General features: G+C 34.4%; 1 protein-coding gene across 4 annotated transcripts in view; it reads left to right on the top strand.

Moving 5' to 3' along the window:
- Nucleotides 1–18,273, top strand: part of BCKDHB (branched chain keto acid dehydrogenase E1 subunit beta) — a 113,843-nt gene extending 95,570 nt beyond the window's left edge. The window contains exons 10-11 of one of the 4 annotated variants that reach the window (XM_026038435.1): nucleotides 12,995–13,147; nucleotides 17,232–18,273. In XM_026038435.1, coding sequence (XP_025894220.1) covers nucleotides 12,995–13,135 — 141 coding nt within the window. In that variant the 3' untranslated portion in view covers nucleotides 13,136–13,147; nucleotides 17,232–18,273. Of the gene's footprint in view, nucleotides 1–9,665; nucleotides 9,775–12,994; nucleotides 13,148–13,333; nucleotides 13,375–16,299; nucleotides 16,952–17,231 lie in introns of those variants that run through there. The other 3 variants (XM_026038431.1, XM_026038432.1, XM_026038433.1) reach the window with 3 other exon arrangements.
- The last annotated feature ends 1,862 nt before the right edge of the window (nucleotides 18,274–20,135 follow it).

Here is a 20,135-nt window from a genome sequence, read left to right as displayed (position 1 = left end):
ATTATATACTGTTCAGAGAAAGCTGCTTATACCTCTATTTCTGTAGAGTGTTCAGAATAATAATGATTTTACAGCAGATAGGAAACTATGCAGCCAACAAAACCCATAATTTCTGGAGTATTCCTGAATTCATAGAGGATACAAAACCATGAGCATAATGTGTAACATGTGAGCTTTATTTCTGTGTTTTCTTTTTTTTTTTTCTTTACTAACCACAAAAAAAAAGATATTTGAGAACATGTTTCTTTTCTTGAGCAAGAGAAAGGGCAATGTCAGATGCTTCAAACTGTCTCTTTGCTGGTATAAACTCATCGCTGCAGTTTTTGAGGGCTTCTAAGCCCACAATTTTGTTAATGATTATATTTTTATCAACTGACATACAAAATCTCGAAATACTGTAGTCATCAAAGGGAGAATTTTTTTTTTACTTGCTTCTATTTTTAACACTGATATCCCCACATCATGACTCTGAATTCCCTCCTATGAGTATAAAATACTTGTTTTATTCAGTTGCTTTAAACTGGTATAAGTTGTTGTCAGGTGACATTTTCTTAAACTTCATATTTTGCAAGGGTTTCTACAGCAGATGTATCTTGTGCCAGACTAACCAGATGAGATGTCACTATTACAAAATCCTAAAAGCAGAACTGCAAAATATATAATGAACTGCTGTCTTGTGAAGAAGTTGCAGCAGATTAAACAGTTACCAAGTTGCARGAGTTGCAGTTAGCAGACTTGCTTGTGACCTGGTTTAAGTTTCAACACTTTCTTCAGTTTAATATTTACAGGAAATATAATTTGTCAGAATTTTTCAATCTTAATGTTGGCCTGTTGTTAATAGACTAGAAATTAGAATGTTGTAATGAAGCTGGATGGTCCTGAGCATTCAGGAGGAGAAATAAAATACGATCTAATTGTATAAGGTGCAAGGTTCTATAGCAGTGGACTAATTAACTTCTTTTGTGTGTGTAAGCTGATAGCCATAGCTCAGCAGAAGGGAAAGAATTAACACATCAGTTGTCTTCTGCTCACACGCATCCCACCAACAYAGTGCAGCTGCAATAGAAAGGCAAGTGCAATTTCAGCATACAAACTGTAGTTAGCCATACAACAGAAATAAGCAAGTACATTCATTTTGGTTTTGAAGGTATGCGCAGGATGTCATGTACAATGTTGTATATAAACTAGTTTTTAGAAACAAGAATTGAAAGCAGATTATGTCAGAGAGGAGCTGCTAGGACGTTAAAGGTATGCAGAGAGCCTATTTTATGACAACAGCTTAACAGTGCTTGCTGTGTTTCCCCTACTAGAAAGAAGGCTAGAGAATGTAAGTCCTGTTCATAAGTCTGCTGGGTAGATGAGAAAAGGTAAGCGCAGGGAAGCTGCTTTTAATTAAAGTAGTATGGGGAACCAATGAATGAATGAATCAAGGCTCCAAGTTAGAAAAAGTGTTATTACCCCAAGAGAASTTCTAGATCACCTGTAAAGCTGAAGAACTGGGGCTTAAAATAAAGAAAAGGAAGCAGGGGAAAAAAAAAAAAGAAAAAGTAACTGCCTTTACTGTGAAACATGATGGATTCATGTTAGAACTGGCTTTCTCTGATAGTGAAGACTGGACTTGTGATCGGAGATCGCCTCCAGAACTGAGGTTTTTTTGCTTTCTCAGAAGTTCTGGAAAGAAAAACTGTTTAGCTGGACATAGCCTGGTGGTCTGATTTATGGAGAGGAATTCAGACACATGGGCTGGTGGAAGCAGGAATTTCCCAGAATGGATAACCATTGTTTAAAAATGTGTTTTTGTTTTGTGGTTGCACAGCTGGAAGAGAAAATCAATATCAATGCACCTAATCCTTGACTTCTGCCATTGGTGCTGACTTTATATGACAGGAATTCTGAGCATAACAACAGTGGTTTTGGCCACCAGCAGAGGAAATGAACCTAAATAAAGGTTGAGACTTCCACAAAATCCTACTTTTTGGTTTTCTCTCTTTATGTTGCCTGTTATATATCATATATCACAATCTCTGTGATTGTAAGTGGTTAGAGCTTTTGCTACCGTATAATTATAGTACTTGAAGATTAGGTGAAACGAGAAGCTGGTGAATTTCAAAAAGTATTTTAAATATTGAAAAAAGGAATTAATAGAGACTTTCTTGAGTCTTAAAGAATTCTGCTTTAATGCAACACATGGATTTTCTTTTTTTCCAAGGGAAGCAGACTATCATTTTTTATTGGTTAGCTACACAGGATTAGACTTTTAAATAGTAAAATAATTCTCATTTTTCCTGTACATTTGATATTTGTGATATTAAAAATCATTAACTAGCCATATCCATTCATGTAGAAAGACGCATGTGATGAAGGATTAATCTCAGCAAGAATGTTATTTACTGAATATGTTGAGAAAGAACCTCCTAATTTACTCCTAATTTTCCTAATTAATGAGGAAAACAATTTAACAGTGATATAGAGAAAAAAAAATCACAGCTTGCGGTCAATTGCAATTTATTTTTTTAAATATTAGCATTAGCTTATTTTAAAATTTCATTCCTTCAAATATATGGCAAGTGTAGTTTAAATGATACTTGATACCACTGAAAGAAAAAAAAAAATGATGCCAGCTGCTTCATATTAGTTACAGTAGCTGTGTAGATATTTCAATTCTTTAATCAGTATATTCATTTAGAAATTCTTTATACAATTGCAAATGTTGGTGGTGGAAGAGGTAGATTAGGCTATATAAAAGATTTATGGTTTTGGCCATAAATAGAAAGTTTCATTAATGGAGCGAAAAAATAAAATTCTGTAATTTAATGTATAAATAAATTTCAGGTCATCGTTTCAAGTATGAAATTTAAACAGCCAGTTCCAAAATGTAGACCAAGTTAAATACTTGGGCTTAATCCAATGAAAACTTAAGCAGGGTTCTTGGAATAAAAAGTTAACCCTTGCTAACACATCTCTCTGTTGTTTTAAAAAAAAAATTATGTATGTGTTTATGTTCTTAAATGATACTGTTGGGTACTGCACAGTTCCCACACACTTCTTTTTATTCATTTAGCTCATTAATCCCTCAAAATCAAGTTTTGAATTTTGAATTGTTAATTTTCAGATAAAATAAAATTAAAATGTCAGTGACTTTGAAATATATTATCCATAACCTTCACTTTTAGAATCATTTGTTAGATAAGAGAGATTTTGATGGCTTTATTAAACATTTAAAAAAGGAAAAATATTTCATTTATAGTTAATTTCTCCCAAAGATAAAACAGCTGTGTTAACTTTTTATGAATGAAAAAGTTAATAATAAATTAATTTCATTTTTACCGTGGAGGTTTTCTTTATGAATGGTAACTGTAAGGAGATTAATACTTTTTTTCTTCTTCTTCTTTTAGCAGTGGAATTGCTATATAACCAATTTGTGCAAGCAATAATATAGGAATTGTGGTGAAGATAGATTTAAAACTATCAAGAACATACATTTCTTTAGGAAGGAAGAAAAGCTGTGTTTAATTTGATAGAAAATTTTGAACATTTTCGGTACCCAGAACCTGAGCCTTTGGTACAGAGTATTCAGTGGTTCTGAGTGTTTTTCTACAGAAGAGGCTTTCCATAAAATTTCTGTGCATTTCTCTACATTCAGCTTTTTAAATGTGTTTCCAAAGGAAACTTGACTAGAAGATTGAAAGAGGTGATTTTTATTCTAACAGCTACTTTAGTTGTTATATAAGAGGATATTTAGTATCAGCTCAAGCTTTGTACTRCAGTACTTCTGACTGAAGGACTGAATCAGCAAGTAGGTTCCTGTAAATTAAATATGTAAGAAAAGGAGCAGTTTGAGGTAAAGAATATATTGTAAAATTCCTTAGACATCTGTTTGAAGTGTCTTAATTTTCCCTGTTAAGGGTTCATTTTGCAAAGATCATACATTAAAAAATGATGTGGAAAAATTCTAGATAATTTCTAACCTTTGTATAGATGATCTGGAGCATTTCGTTTGTACCTGGATCTCCCTGGTTGATYGGTGAAACTCCAGTTTTGCAACAGTGGTATGTTCAGTGACAGTCAGTGGGAACGACAGGAAGTTTTTCACTATGTTGTCAGAAAAATGCCAATGCTTCGGTATAAAATGGGAAATATCTTGTCTTACGTTATTTTATAGCAGTAATTGAAATTACATTTCCTTAGTGTGTGTTGAATGGAGTACTCTTATGAGGGTTTTATTGTGCAAAATATGTAGATTTACATGGCTGTCTYTGCAAGAATATCTGAACTACCTAAACAGCTGTGAAAATAAAAATCTCATTTATTGGCAATTAAAGCTCTTAACAGCAAATCTTTCCAGTTATTTCTGGCATACTGAGCCTTAACAAGGAGATGTTTTGGCAAAACATTTGAATAAATGATGATAATGATGGGTGACAGATGCTGATCTGAAAGTATAAAATCTGATGATACTAATATTCCTAGTTTTGCGATTTAAAGGTGAAAAATAAAATTAAAAGGTGGATAATCCTCATAAGAAAAGCGCTACAAATGCTTACTATATGGTTCATTCATGAAGAAAAAGACTTCTGATTTGCAAACATTTTCACGTATAAATAATTTTATGGAGACTTGTTTCAAGCCTGCTTGTTGTTTGTCAGTATTAATGCATGTGTAACAGCAGGGTCACTGGCTAAACAGATGAGTTAGTAACACCAACTCACTAACTAAAGTGAGTTTCTTCAGGTACTCTTGCACTTTGGAAGTCGTTATAGATATCAGTGCACTTAAGGACAAGCTAAATTTTACTAATGTTCAGAATTATTACTGATTGTAAGAACATGCAGGATAAGCTTGGAACTTATTATTAAGAAGATAATTTGCAGGGAGCAGAAGTTAGTTACTGCTTTACAGAATATATAGTTTCTATTACAAGAATTCTRTGATACTTTTGGATATAAAATGTATAGAACATATGATTTGTGGGAGTTTTAGATTGCTTCCATTTTAAAAAATTGTAGAGTAGTAAATACCTAGGAAAAAAAACAGTATTTCTAGGCTTTGTGGAGAAAACCTGGTAAGTGGTCCTCAAGTGGATCACAGTTAAGTTTCAAAGAATTCCCCTTACTGAAATCATTGYTTTGGTTCGTTGAAGACACTAGCATGTGTTGGCAGTCTGGGAGTCTCACCACATCCTCCTGAGCTGTCTCACTGCATTGATTCTGTGGAGAAAGAGTAGCATTTGCTGTTACATGTCATGCTCTAACCAACACAAATGATAAAATACTGTAAAGAACTTGATTTCTATCAAGGTAGCATTTTGAGTTAATGTAATTCAATTCTAGTCTTGGGCTCCTCCTCCTTGCATTTAAATTGTGCAACATTTTTGTGGAAAGGCTCAGCCTTTTAATGTAAAACACACAGTATAGAATGGGAAGGAATGAAAATTACGATCTATTTGTTTGTGTCCTTTTGTGGGAAGGAGAAGTTACTTAACAAAAGTTTGTTAATTTTCTTTGTATGAAGACTTTGGGAATGCTATGTGGATTCTTGGTGTAGGGCTCTACTACAAAACAACTAATTTTTATGGTCACTGACCAATGCTCTTACCCAACAGCTGCAAGTTAATGAAGTTGCCATGGATGTTGGAGTGATTCTATTGTAAATTTAATGAACAGACACTTAAAAATGGCATCAGTCTTGCATTGTGTTAYGAAAGACTGGTCACTTGTGAACCTAGCCAAAATTCCCCACGATCTTCAAACCAATTTATGAATGGGAACTTGCTGCATCACRCATCCTTTCTCTAGGACAATTGGTGTTGTCTCAAGCAATGCAACAAATGAAGCTCAGAAGAGATGTGAAACAATAATAATAAACAACAGTAATAAAAGAATAATACTTTGAGTCCATATTTGAGTCTTCTGTGYAGAACAGGATTGTTAGGAAATTCACTAGTGATGAGACCCTGTGTAAAATCTAAGATAGATGAACACTTGGTGTCTCCTGTCATCCACAAAATACTGAAGTAGTTGGTTTGTTCTTCCTTTTAGTAATTGCACAAGCTTTTAATTTCTGGAGAATATTTCTTAAGCTGTAATATTGTTTTGCTTGTAAGCAATTCATTTTAGGGCAAGTGGAATAAAAAGGTATGACTTTAACAAAAGAATATATGTATATTTTAAAAAACAAATCCAGTTCAGAAAGAGAAACCCATGCTGAATATCTGGTCAGATCCTGTTTCAGGATGTTTGTAACTGCCAGAGGTGCCAGYGATGATGAAGACAGCACAAAGGACACAAAGAAAAATGTATTACTTCATTTGATATACTCATGTARTTATGCACATTCTTTTCTGTGACATGGAAGTAATGAGCTTAACGGAGCAAATTAGTTATTTAGTAGTGTAAAAAAAATTGCAAGTGGTCTGGAAAAATGTGCAACATACACATTTTTCAGTGACATAAATTAAAACATCCTTTCAGTGTCCATTAACTAGTGATATGCCAGGAGCAAAACATGGACTTCATATCAGCAACAAATATTACCTAAGTATCAAGAATTATTTAACACTAGCATACGGGTTGTTCTGGATACCTTTTTTTTTCATTTAATCCTTTAAACAAGTTGTGAATTTTTACTTCCATGCAACAGAAAAAGAGCTTTTATTTAAGAGTATTAGCATTGCAAGGCCGCTGCTGATGTGTAGCCGACGAAAGTTACTATAGTGACCTAACATCATCTTATGGGAATGCAATTATGGCTATACCATCACAAATTCTATCCTGCCTGAAAAAAAAAGCAGTTTTGAAAAGGCAGCGCTTTATTTATGACATAGGAATATTTGTATTCTTACCTTTTATATTGCCTGCATTACCTTAACTTTTATTATTTTCAGTTTGTCTTGATCACAATTGTAGTGTGTCTTTGTTCAAATTCCTTTGGCTTATTATTGGGAAACCTTTTAAATATATGGTATAGAAATACATTTTCTAAAAACGTGTGCGTGTCAGCTATAAAAGAAATATGTATTATTTAGTAACCCCATAAATCGTTTATATTTCTATTTGGATGAAAAGAGCAGTTATAAAGCACATAGAGTTTCATTTCTGGAAAAGATATTTTTACAGAGAATTCGTATATCAAACTTTGTGTTTTTTTGAGAAAGGTGTGATAGTGTAATAATTCATAGATTAATTTTCAAAAGTTGGCTTAGTCATTACAGAAAATATTTTTAAAAGAGTATTACTTTTTAAAATGAATATTGCATAAACTTATATATCTCTGGATTCTAAAAGTGCTGCGATCAGAATATATATTTACTGCAAATAGATTTCAATGTTCATGATTGAAAATACCTGAACTAAATGTTTCCTTTAGCCTATAAAAGGCATGTGAATTAATAGGCAATAAGCCTGTTCATTTTATGGTATAATACTTTTCTTTTATACTGSACTTTATCTTTAAATAGTTTTATGTGAATCAGTTTCTATAGAGATAATATTTTAAATAAAACCATTAATTGCTTTTTTTTTAAACGGTTAAAGCCAACAAGTAATACAGAATAGATTCCCCTGCCTGCCTTCCCCTGTTGCCATTACAACATTTAGAAATAGATGTGCAAAAGTATTTTAAATGGACTACTGCTGAGCACCCCTAAAAAAAAGGGCTTGAAAATATCGCATAGAYGTATAGTGCTTATGCAGCTCAGTGCATACCATTTTATTTATGTAATATATAAGTGCAAATCAAAGCAAATTCTGTTTTTACAGTGATCAGAGAAGGTATTGTGCTGCAGCTATGAGACAGAAAAATGGAAATACTTGGTGTTTTTTTTTTTTTTTTTGAAAGGAAAAGGAAACTGCTCAAATTAGAGAATTTTTATAAACAGAAAACAGCAGGGAAAAATCCTGTTATCTCTTTYACTGTCTGCTGGTTTGTATTACATGAAATCCACCTTTCAAGAAAAGAGTTTTATCAACTAACCTACTTCGAAAGCTGCTTTTGAAAAATCTTTCTTCATCTAATTTATTTTCTGTAGAAAACTTTGACACAGATGGAAAAAATTAAAAGGCTTTATTWAAAAAGTTATAAACGAGTTCACGATGCCAACTATTAATCTGCAATAGGATTTGCCTTATTCTTGCAGTAACAGAAAACTTACAATTAGAAAATCATYTGGGGAAGTAATAGCAAAAATAAATGTAAAATTCATTTAAAAGTGTTATGGGATAATTTTCCCTAACTTTTTAAAACCACATAGAAATTTATGACAGCAGCAGTGAATCTCTGAACTTGTCCCTGAAAGGTTCTTTAGGGAAAATTATTATTGTTATTATTATTGTTGTTATTATTATTGTTGTTATTATTATTATACTATAGTCTAGAGGTGAGATGGAATTCAGAACTATAACCTTTAGAAACTTCACAACTGGGGTAAACCTTTGCAACTAGCCTCTTTGTTCCCGAGTGTGAATAAGCCATCCAATTACTGCATCCAAATTTTGCAGTTGAACCATRTAAAAAACTAAGTAGTGTTGCATGAAAATTATTCCTATAGTTTGTCTTATGTAATCTTAACTTAAGTTCTCACTTTTATTGTAATAATACCAAAAGAAATACTAAAACTTCCATGAAACTCTGCCTATTGATATTACTCTTCATATTTTTTGTTACCTCGCAGAAAATAAATTTCTGTACTGAAAAAGTAATGATACGATTTGTGTTCTTATACAACTTTTTAGTCCTGYGATATGATTGTAATTCTTCCTCTCTCTCTCTAGTATCCATAATGCTACAAAATAAGAATAATGTGGGAGAGACCACCAGTGCCTAAAATGTTACAGAAATAATGGAGTTTTTATGGAAAGTTTAATCAGCTTCGGGGGTATCCTACAAAGTAGGAGAATTTTAAAGTAAACACAGCCTTTTTTTGCTGATTCTAAACACATCACTAAGAGAAGCGAAATAGATCCAAAACATATGGAAGCAAAAAGAGTACAACCGAAGTAGGACACTTAAGGGGACCACGATCAGTTCAGAATTTATCTTGCTTTTATTTTACTGCAGCAACACATGAAATAGTGGAAATTTTATTTTTTCAATAAATGCAGAATGATATAGATTCTCTTCAGAGGAAGGAAGCTCTGGAGCAACAAACTCTTAACTATTTGCTTATTGGCCAGATGCCTGAAAGCGCTTTCCTGAAGTGTATATCAGATTGCTTKAATTTTCTATGAGTTGCAAAAGGAGGGCAAAATTTTCTTTCAGTAATCTCCAATAATATATTTGCTTTGTTTTTTTTATCTGTAGTTGTACCATTGCATATCTTTATAAATGTCTGAATTTATAAATTGTGAATTTTTCATACGTGTTAATATTTTAAGGTCAGCTCCTGATTTAGCAATGCAGTGATTGTCAGTACAGACTATTGAATCTCGTTATTCGATTGCCTGTGTGGTAAGAGTAAAGGATACACAAACTAAATGATAACCTAATGCTAACAAAAAAAAAAATCTTGGATAAAGTTTTCCACATTAGCATACTAGAGTAGTATCATTTATGGAAATACTGGGAGTCTGTGCAGCACCATGGAATGTATTTGAAATATGGTCATGCAACATGTAGCAAATCTTTGTTTTTCACATCCCTTCAAAAGAATCTCGTGCCTTCATTTCAAGGAGTCTTGCATGTGTGAGGCTGGTGTTGGACTGCTTGCCCGGAGTTTCCAGAGCACATTTTTAATGGAATCCATACTCCTAAGTGGTTTTGAAAAGTCTTCCTGAACAGGTATTAAGCAATACATGTAGAGATTAAAGAATTTGACCAATTAAAATGCCTTTCCTGTATATAACAAAGTATTTCCTGGGAGGCTTTGAGTGAAATTCAGGCAAGTGAAGGTAATTGGCAAAGGTCATATTGAGTTAACTGGGGCCAGAATTTGACCCTTGCAGTCAGGCAGTGGAAAGAAGAATGTTTTTGTTTTGTGTTGTTTTTTAATATATAAATTTATATTAAATTTTTATTTTTGAATTAAATTTTATATATAAAAATATAGTTTTCATATATTCATTCTTAATTCTATATATTCCTTTCTGAGCATTTTTAACCTACAAAAAATACTGTTTTTTCAAAGTGCATAAATATTCTACTAAATAAGTGACTTCTATATACAGATTTTCAGAAATTATTTTAAAACATTTTATCTTTCATGAAACCTCCATACTTACTTGACTTACAAAAAGATTTAAATTTTCCTTTTTTTTTTTTTTTTAACAGCAGATATGGCAATATTGTATTCGCCATTAGGTGAACTGTTGCTTCTCATGCAGTCTTTCTTTTACGGCATACAGCAGCTGTGAACAAGCATCTGTATGAGATAGGCTGTTTGGTGGGCAATCACTTAAGCTAGGTGCCCCTTCAAGCTCAAGAGTGGGGATGAGTTTGAAGAATGCCCGCAGAATATATATCTAAATGTAAACATCTTACATTGRCTTTAAATGTTTGCTAACGGTATGATTTTTCTGAGCTGTAATTTCATGTAATTAGGAATATCATCTCATTTGCTCAGATTGCAGTTGTTAAATTAATGCCACAGACAATCAGCTGCCTGCATCTCTGTGAAAATGTTTGGTTTGATTTGAATTTAAAGTATAGACCTGAATATATTCTTCCAGAAACTTCAGAAGTGAAATTAAAAACTCTTGAATTGGTAAGCCCTATTTGTTGTATTACAGAACCGGCTCCAAACCAAATTATAGAAAAAAATTAAACAAAGGCCTCAATCTTACCAAAGATTTGCATGCATGCCTGCACTTATCCAAAGCACAGCTGGTAACCAGGCAATGTCTTTTTCCAAATATATCAGCTGGTTTGATTAAAAAAAAAACAAAAAGGGCACAGGTCTCTCCCTAAGGCATCTTAGGACAAGCTTGTTCTGATGTGCAAAATGTGTGGAAGACTAAATGTTGAGGAGGCAGCTACCCTGTGATGAAGTCACAAAAATATTGTTGGAAAAAAACAAGCTAATGCAAAGTGAAATTCCATTTTTGACGCAGTACGACAGACAGAGCCATTTGGGGTTGATGCTGTGCTGAGTTCAGTCAAAGTGTAAGCAAAGGGTCTCCCTCAAGGATTTCGCTGTTCCATGGATTTCAGTGGTCCAACTGCCAGTGTTGGCCAACGTGGGCTCTCTGCCAGTTGGCCCACGGAGGGGGCAGTCTGCTCTCTGCACAGATGCCCAACGTATGGGCAGCGTTGTAGGGAATATAYTCATTGGAGCTGTAGCAAAGGTGCTCTGCAGACTTAATTTGGGATAGCCTGCCCTTTTGGAGCCTATTAGGACACGAAATGATCCTATGACAGTTACTCCAGAAGAGCAGTGTAGAATTGGAGCAGTGCAGATTTGGTTCAGACGGGCCAAAATCGGGTGGTCCCAAAGCACAATAGTCCTACTTGGCAGTCACAACATGGAAAGTGAGGACTGATTAGAAACAAAAATATTCTCCTTGCCAGCTGGGGTTCAACACCGTGACCTGGCTCAATAGAAAGTCTATATATCTCATGAACAGTAGAGGATTTAATACACTCTTTTTCCCAACATTTTGTGCTAATGTGAATCTTTCACTTTATAGGAAAAAGCAAATAGTGCGCTGGACGAGGGATCTCAAAAATATCTGTTTGCATATATATATGTACTTCAGAGCTATTTAGGCTCTGTAGTATCGGTGGGTTATTTAGTTATTAAATGTTACAACACTATATGCAATCATAAAACTTMCTAATTTTTTTACTTCTGTTTACCTTGAAGGAAAATGCCACTTAAAACGGTACAGGAGAGGTAACTGGAAAAAAAAGCAATAGTCACAGTGTGCAATGAGTACCTTCAGTGTTGCCATATGTCACGATGGATAGATAGCACAGAGAATGAGAGCTTGGCTGCTCTGGATTGTAAGGCAACTAGCATTCAAAACAGTTCATTAGTCTGAGAAAATACTTAGCACTTTGCTTCAGAAAAACACAGCTGTCTGACTTTATGGTGGAAAAGGACTGTGGCTGCTCATACTTTACCTTCCATTTTGCTGAGCCAAGGAGAGGGGAAGTTGGCCAGCACGTCTTAGTCGTTGCAGTCCATGAACGAGAGGCCAAGAGGAGAGACATATTTTGTCCTTTCATTTGTCTGGTCTGGAAAGTGAACATATGTACCAAAGATACGGGAAAAAAGTGAGATGATATTGACATTTTTGATCTGGCAAAATTATTTTTTGTCTATTTGTTATTGCGTGTCAAGGTCTCTGCTCTCACTCTGCTATTTCGGAGAGCAGGAGGATTCAAATCCCATCATTTGTTTGGTTATTAAAGCTAGTAACACTTGATGCATCTTCCCACAGGTCACTCTCAGGTTACTGTGGTGTATTTATAATATTTTGTGCCCTGTTAGGTTGAGTAATGCAGCTCTCATGGACATTGCCAAATATAAGGTCTCGACAGAACAAAAATTTTGTTTATATTTGTAGGACATGGATTTGACCCAAAAGTGTTGAAGGTTTGCAAATTCATATGTGTTCAGGTTCACAGCCTTCCACTCCAAAGGTTGAAATCTGTTTGAATRTAATGATCATTTAATCAACAAATAATTCACAATTTTAAAGTTTTGTAGTTTTCCTGTTTGTTTAAAGGTGGCATAGGAAAGAAATTCTTCCTCTCTTCTTCCTAAAATATTTGTTTCTTGGTAGTGCTTGGGATGTATAGCAAATGTACTAAAAATACCCTGCATACAACCAAATGCAGCACATATGTCAAGAATCAAAATAACATTAATACAAGTTGTTCTTTTAATATGTACCTTTGAGCAAAAGGAAGCACTAGTCTGGACTACTTATGCTGTTATATAAATAGAAAGTTTGAATTTCCAGAACCTTCAGGCAAAGTTCTTTAGAACTCAATTTGTGATGCAAGATTTCTGAAAATAATGACCTTGCTAACATTTATCCTGTATTTCTGTTAATAGGAGGAGTGCTTTTTGAATTTAGAGGCTCCTATTTCAAGAGTATGTGGCTACGACACTCCCTTCCCTCACATCTTTGAGCCTTTCTACATCCCAGATAAATGGAAATGCTATGATGCTCTTCGAAAAATGATTAATTACTGAGAAGTAATACAGGTGAGAAGAAATGTCTTATTCTGCAAGTTTGCCTGTGAGCTTTCTGCAGAGTAATTTAGAAAATTTGCAGATATTACTTCTCTATTTTTATATATGTGTGTGTGTGTGTGTGTGTGTGTGTATATATATATATATACATATATATATATGTGTATATATATATAAAATTGCCCCTTATGGCTTCAGGTCTTCAGTCTTAAAGGTGCTGGACTGCTTTTAAACAATGCCATTGAAATCAGCTTTTAAGCAAGTTACCTTGCTTAATCAATCCAAAAACTGAACACCTTGTATCCTGAGAAATGAGATCAGATGAAAGTAATACTTAATTGATATMTTTTCACCTATATTAAAAGACTTACAGTTACTTCACAGGTAAAGTATTTTTTTTTKTKTTKKTTTGTTTTTATTGTTTTTGGAATATTTCTCATTCTGTTTGGTGGTGTGTAATGCTGTAAGTCCCAACCTGTACTGAATTGCACTGCATTGCAGACATATATGGTACATTGAAAATACATGAACTATCTGTAGAGCCTTACAGTCCTGTTCAAATACAAATTTAAGATTTGTATTTAACACTATAAAAATCATGTTTCTGTATAATTTTCACATAATTTGGACACATTTGAATATTTCTGTTTGCAGAACCACTCAAGCACCTGGAGTGTGAAGTAATATATGTTTCTTGTCTATATTAATCACAACATCTCAAACATGTCTTTGATTTTGTTGTCATATAATACTAAGTGTCTTTCTGCACACACATAAGGACCATTAGTCTCTATGTTGACAAACCAGGACTTGATATTGTGTGTTGCTGTTACAGAACTTGTGTTTGCTGGAAATATAGGAAATATAGGAAATATATGAAATATTTCCTCATATAGAAAATATATGAGCACATTGAATGTTATAGTTCCTTTAATTAGGTGAATTAAATAGTATAGTTTTGKCGATTAGGTCTTGACGGGTCTCGTGCTTCGGGCGATATCCCCTTGGATTGGGGGAATCCTGTGGCATGAAACCAGGTGGATCTTTGCTGTGCCCTATATTAGAGGCGCCCTCTTGTGGCCACTTTACCTGTGTGTTAAGCTATAAATTACTTTTTGGGTGGGAGATAGGAGGTGATGAATACCTCAGTCGTGTTTATATGCATATTTGCTTTCAGGACTGCCTTTTGCCCCTTATTTCCTCCGGTGACATAAGGTTGAGTGAAGTGGGACCAGGGTATCTAGGAAGTAGCGTATTTCCACTTAACAGTATTTCTCCAGAATTACYCATTATTGTACCAAAACTGATGAATTCTGTAGCTGGTTTTGTAGAATATGTGGTACATACTGTCTTTCTGAGTCTTTGCCTTTTATGTGCATTCTACTACATTAAAGACTGATTTCTTTGGAGCTTGGTACCTTGGTCCTGTCCTTAAGAGAACTGGACATCTTTTCTCTATCAGAGAGAGAACTACCCTCAGTTGGCCTMCTGAGCCTACTGAGAACTGGCCTACTGAGATGAGTATTCTGCAGTCTGTTCCTTTCTTGGACATAAAAYATTATTTCCTATGTTCAAAGAGAGGAAGACAAGCTGAGGAGATCTGGTGGTTCAGAGACTTAGTTTAACCCCCATTCCTGCATAGCATGGTAAAGTGAGGGATGTACGAGGAGAAACAAATATCACAGGAGGTTATGAACACCTAAAAGTCCATTTAGTGTACCGAGGGGCTGGCTTACTGGCTTGTTCTTGTTGTTGTTCAGCATAACATTAACTGATGAGGTTAGTGGGTGGTTCAGAATGCTAAGGGTAATGTATTTCAAACTGCCTTGGGTATAGGGAAATCAGGRATATCTTTTTTTCAGAAATAGTATTACAGTAATGTGGATTTGAGCAGAACCATAGTCTTGTGGATGTTAGGAAAGCAGGGCATCTTCTTGACCTACTGCTGGAGGGGAAAAGGGAGAATCAAGGAGGTCCCAGTGATGGACAACCCATAACCCATGTCAGTGTCTCACACACAGATCGTTGCTTACTTTGAGGTTGATGGTACAGATAGTTTTCCTGCTCAGAGATAAAGTTCAATAATGTAAGCCATATACCTCATCAGTGAGACAGCCAAGAGCAAAAGCTGTGCCTTTCAGTAGCTTCTYAGTGATTATCATTTATAGCTATATTAGCCACAAGGAAAATAGCTTCCAGGTAGGCAGCTGTATTCCAGATAATTCTTTGTGGTAGGAAAGAAAGATAATGAAAAAAGAAGCGACCAGATCATGATGATTAGAGAGTACCTGGATAGCTGGTATGGTGTCTGGCTGTTCACTAAAGAAAAGAAGAAAGATGAAAAAGAAGAAAGACAATACGCTTCATAATTCATATGTTCATTCATATATTCTAGTGATACACAAATATATTTATGACTAGCTATAACACAGAAATGGCAAATGGATGAGTGGTTTTCTGTCACCTTCTGCAGCTTTTTCTACCAGATTTTGTATCCTGATTTCTTCTCAAATTCTGAATTTTAAAGCTGTCCCTACCAGATGACAATTCATCTATGCGAGACTGTGTTTGTGTATATATACAGACACTACAGTTACAAATTTAGTCTGTAAAAATACTGAGTTATYACACTGGGTAACTTCATTAGGGAACACTTTGCACTTAACAATTTTAGCTGTCAAGATGGAAAACATATAGTCTCAAGTTTTCTTTCTTGGGTTAATTTTATATATTTATTGGAAGATTTAAGTATRCAGCATACTACAAGTTTAGGAAAAGCTGGCATTTTAATTAGTAGTAGGATATAGTATATATATTTTCATATAATACATACATATATTTTTTTCTTAAGCTTGTATTTGAAACATTTTAAGATCCAATATAGTTTGCACAAAATCAGTACTTCAGAGAGGCTTGCAAACAATRGGGATGCCTTCCCTTTTTCAAGCAATATGCTGTCTGGGAAAGGAGGAAGAACCCATTGGATGCTTAGGTTAATAACTGTCTGTGCTCTTTTGTCCTTGCTAGGCAGTGCCTCATAAATTTTAACTTCCTGAGAAACAGGAGAAAATACAATTTCTCTASCAATTCAATAAATAAAGCATGAGAGAGACTATGCAATATCATTTCTTGTTAACCTGAGACTAACAACTAATTTTTTTCAGCATATGGATCACAAATCTCTCAGGCTGTGCTGACTGCTGTTCCTAATGGGCTGTCTGTAACCACTAGAATAAACAACTGCCAGAGGCTTGAACCGAATGCAAGATTCCTGATTCTTGACTTCTTTTTTTCCCCTGCTGAATAGCAATAAATAAATAAATAAGGCTCTTGAATTGTGTCTCATTCACAGCCAGTGGGTAGTCCAGATACAACAGTCTCCTAGTGCTATGAGTTAGTCTGTTAGGATAATTGTTGCAAATCTCTGTTTGTTGATCTTGGTCTTGCATCAYAGCTTGCTGTGAATCTATGCAAGGTCAATAATAATGAAACTATCTTAAAAACAGAAAAACTTTTGGGATTGCAGTTGTTTGTTTTACAAGGTGTCTGTTCTCTGCAGTGGTAGATTGATAGTAAATCTAGTAAAGTTTTGGGAAAAAAAAAGAAAAAAAAAAAAAAGAAATGACACCCTTTGCTTAAGATACCAGAGTAGGATGGACGACACTTCATCGTAAAGTTTCTGTGCAAATGGCCATAATTAGTGTTGTCTAGACACTAGACATTAGTTGCAGCATTTCTAATTTCTAAGTATCTGTCTTGGCAGCTTTAGCATTTGAATGTAGTTTTTTTGTACATAAGTACATTGTTAAATTATAGTTTAGACATCTTTGAGATTAAGTGGGCATTRGTGGTGTTTATATCAAATCTGGATAAGTAGCCAAACTGGAAGAAAATATCAAGTCAATTATGCCTAAGAACTAACTTTTCACCACTCATTAGAAATGGGTTTAATCCTAATTTATACTTGAAAAAGGATATTTATCTTTTATGTTCTACAGATTACATTATAAATTTAAAAAGATGAGATTGCCATGTTTAAAATGTGGGTATTACTTTCAGCTTTAAAGTCTGTAATTTATGTTGTCATCTTCTGCAGAGATGAGAAGAACAGGGAAATACAGAAGCCGCCTTCAAAACTCATGATACTTACTCAGAGCTTTTGGTTTTGGAATTTGTAAAGCACACAGAAGTTTTCACTGAAGTCAACTATCCTTAATATTCATCCTGACTATTCTTCAGAAAGTTGAAATCTCTACTAATTATGACATTAATGATGGACAAGTGATTCCTACMATAATTTCAGATATATTTAAAAATATTTCAGATTCAATTTGAGCCTTATACATTTTGCAGTGCTTTGTTAGATTACCTCTAAATTTCACTATGTAAATATTAGAAACAAAATTTTATTCAATAAAACAAATTATGCACATGATGTGTCCTGTTTTTATTGTTGCTTCAGGAAAACCCAAAGAAGTCCTTTGAATGTGACTATGTTTTCAGCAAAATAAAGCAAGGCCAACTTGTGTGTCTGGCCAAATTTAGTTTTTGACTAAGATCTTTAACAAGTGTGATTAGTTGCCTGTCTTTATGAATTGAATGGTTTCATGTAAAATAGGTCCAAAATACTGATTTCATCCTCTCTGAGGAAAACAGAAACTCTTAACATACTTCTTAGGAAGAGRTTAAAAAGTGCTTTAGATGATAGTCTCCATTGCTACATTTACTGCAGTATTATTGTTTAATGATTTTTTCCTTTAGATATGGGATATCTGCTGCTGAACAGTTAAATAAAATGTACTGACTTGTCCAAAGAAAGGTAACAGTACTCTGCCATAACCATGTCAGTGGTGGGAGAAGAAATAGTACACATGCCATTTTCTGTTGATGAGGACATAGTCTTTCTGGTAGCATTGTATTGCTATAATAAAGCTAAATGTGAGCGTATTTATTTTTCCTGTGCTAACAGAAAGTACACTGACTATCCTGAAGTACAAAAATGATTCTAGTCTTTTAAATTGAGAGCTTTGGAACTAAATAGAGATGTCTGCTTAATTTTCAATAACGTCCTCCTTTTCCATATGACAAATCAAGGACAGAGCAAGGATCCTTGCTGTGAAAGCTGTCATACCTTGTCCTGCMTTCCAGGACTGCTCAAAGGGCTGGATCTTCTTCCAGCACAGACAGTACCATTGGTACCAATTCTGCCCATTTGTCCAATGTGTAAATGAAATGTGAATTCAGCAGTTTCTGGTTTCTGTGTTTGCCTCTCTCTCTGTACAAATGAATGTCATGCTAAAAATCTGTTACTCCTTATTATGTGCAGTAAAAATATGTCTGCAGCCAGATAACCACATTTCCACTTTTAATCAGGAGAAAGTCCTTCCTAAACAAACCTATTCAGGGCAGTTCCTGAGATGTGGCTGAAGCAGCCAAGGAGAAGCTGAGGAGGAGAATTTCCTTCCGAGTGTCAGTGGATGTTGCCCTCTGTGCCCTTCCATCAAACATCCCAATGATTTAGGGGTTTTCAATGAGCTTTTCCACTGAAATCCCAAGGAACTCTGTCCTTTGGGTCATGTCTCACAGCCCTGTGCTCACAGGACTCCTGGGCAGCTCTCCTCTTACTCTGCTGACTCTGGAGCAGTCCTGGCCTCTGCTTTGGTGCCTGTAGAATGGGATAGTGCTTGTCCTCCAGAACTGAATTCAAAAAGCAATGTCCAACGGGTATGGACAAATGGAAGCGCTAAATTACAGTCTTTTCAGGTTCTGTTACCATTTTGTGTAGCATTCTGCATTGATTTCTACCTTCCCTGCAGAATCCCACACTAGCCTGCTGGAGTGAAAGGAGAAGGAAGAAATATTGTGCTGATACAACTGAAAATGAAGTTGTTTGATGTGTTTCTAATTAAAATGACTTTGTCAAATCTTCTGTAAATATCTTCTGCCTGTAAGAGAGTCTTCTGTAAATGCTATTTATAGAATTTGTTTTAAATAGTCTCTCTATATTATGTATTTTATATTTTTATAATTGATGAAAACTAGTATATTATGTATTTTATATTTTTATAATTGATGAAAACTAGTTTTTCTATGAAGAAAGCTATTTTAAAAATATTTGTTTTTGTAGAAAAAGGATATTTTATTAATTTTCTTTAAAATGTACTGGCATTATATTTCAAAGCATATGAAGTAAACAGAATTACATTAGTGCCAATGTAAAATTTGCTTTTTAATTGGCCTCAGCTATTACTGTGGAGGTTAAATTTGAGTTGCATATATGGAAATACTGAAATAACATATGTTTCAGTAAACACATTTAGAAAATATTAGCTCTTAATGATGACTGCTACAGTCTGGTTAGGAAGTAGGTTTTGCATTTGCAGTGAGTGGGAATGTGTGATTTTTTAATAGCRTAAAAAGTAATCCTCCTTCCTCCATATGGATACCAGAAGTATTTCTCCCTGGTGAAGATAAGATGGTTCATTTTAAAATACGTGCTGCTCGCAACAACCTGCCTAGATGGCAGTGTGCATTCGTGTAACCTGTGCTCAAGGGTGCGAGCTGCTGAAAGAATGTGCTGTGGGAAAATGATCTATAGTTCTGCTATAGAAAAGGAAGGTGCAATGCAAATAAGTCTGTCTCATAAAGCTTGTCAATGATAAAACGCAAAGTCAAGATGTGTTTCTATTTTTAAGCATAYAAGTTTCTTAGATCAATTAAACATGCAAAAACCGTAAAGAGAAATAAGCAGTGATGCTTTTGCTATAAGTAATGGTTTTCTAAAGCAAAACTTACGTCAGTTCTTCTTCTGTTAGTCCAGTAAGACCAGCAGCTTGTATAGTTATGCTCATTTAATACTAATTGCTTAAAATAATTATTGTTCATAGTTTCACGTTATGTTTTATAAATATTGCATTGACATTGTTAGTATTAAGTTGGCTTTTTATTTTTAAATTATCTTCATGTTCACATTACTCAAAAGGCAGCTAGATTATACACG

The sequence above is a fragment of the Nothoprocta perdicaria genome, unplaced genomic scaffold, assembly GCF_003342845.1.
Source record: "Nothoprocta perdicaria isolate Ctin4 unplaced genomic scaffold, notPer1 scaffold_21, whole genome shotgun sequence".
Classification (NCBI taxonomy): Eukaryota; Metazoa; Chordata; class Aves; order Tinamiformes; family Tinamidae; genus Nothoprocta; species Nothoprocta perdicaria.
Note: the sequence above shows the minus strand (reverse complement) of the source record. Positions and strands in the feature narration are given on the sequence as shown.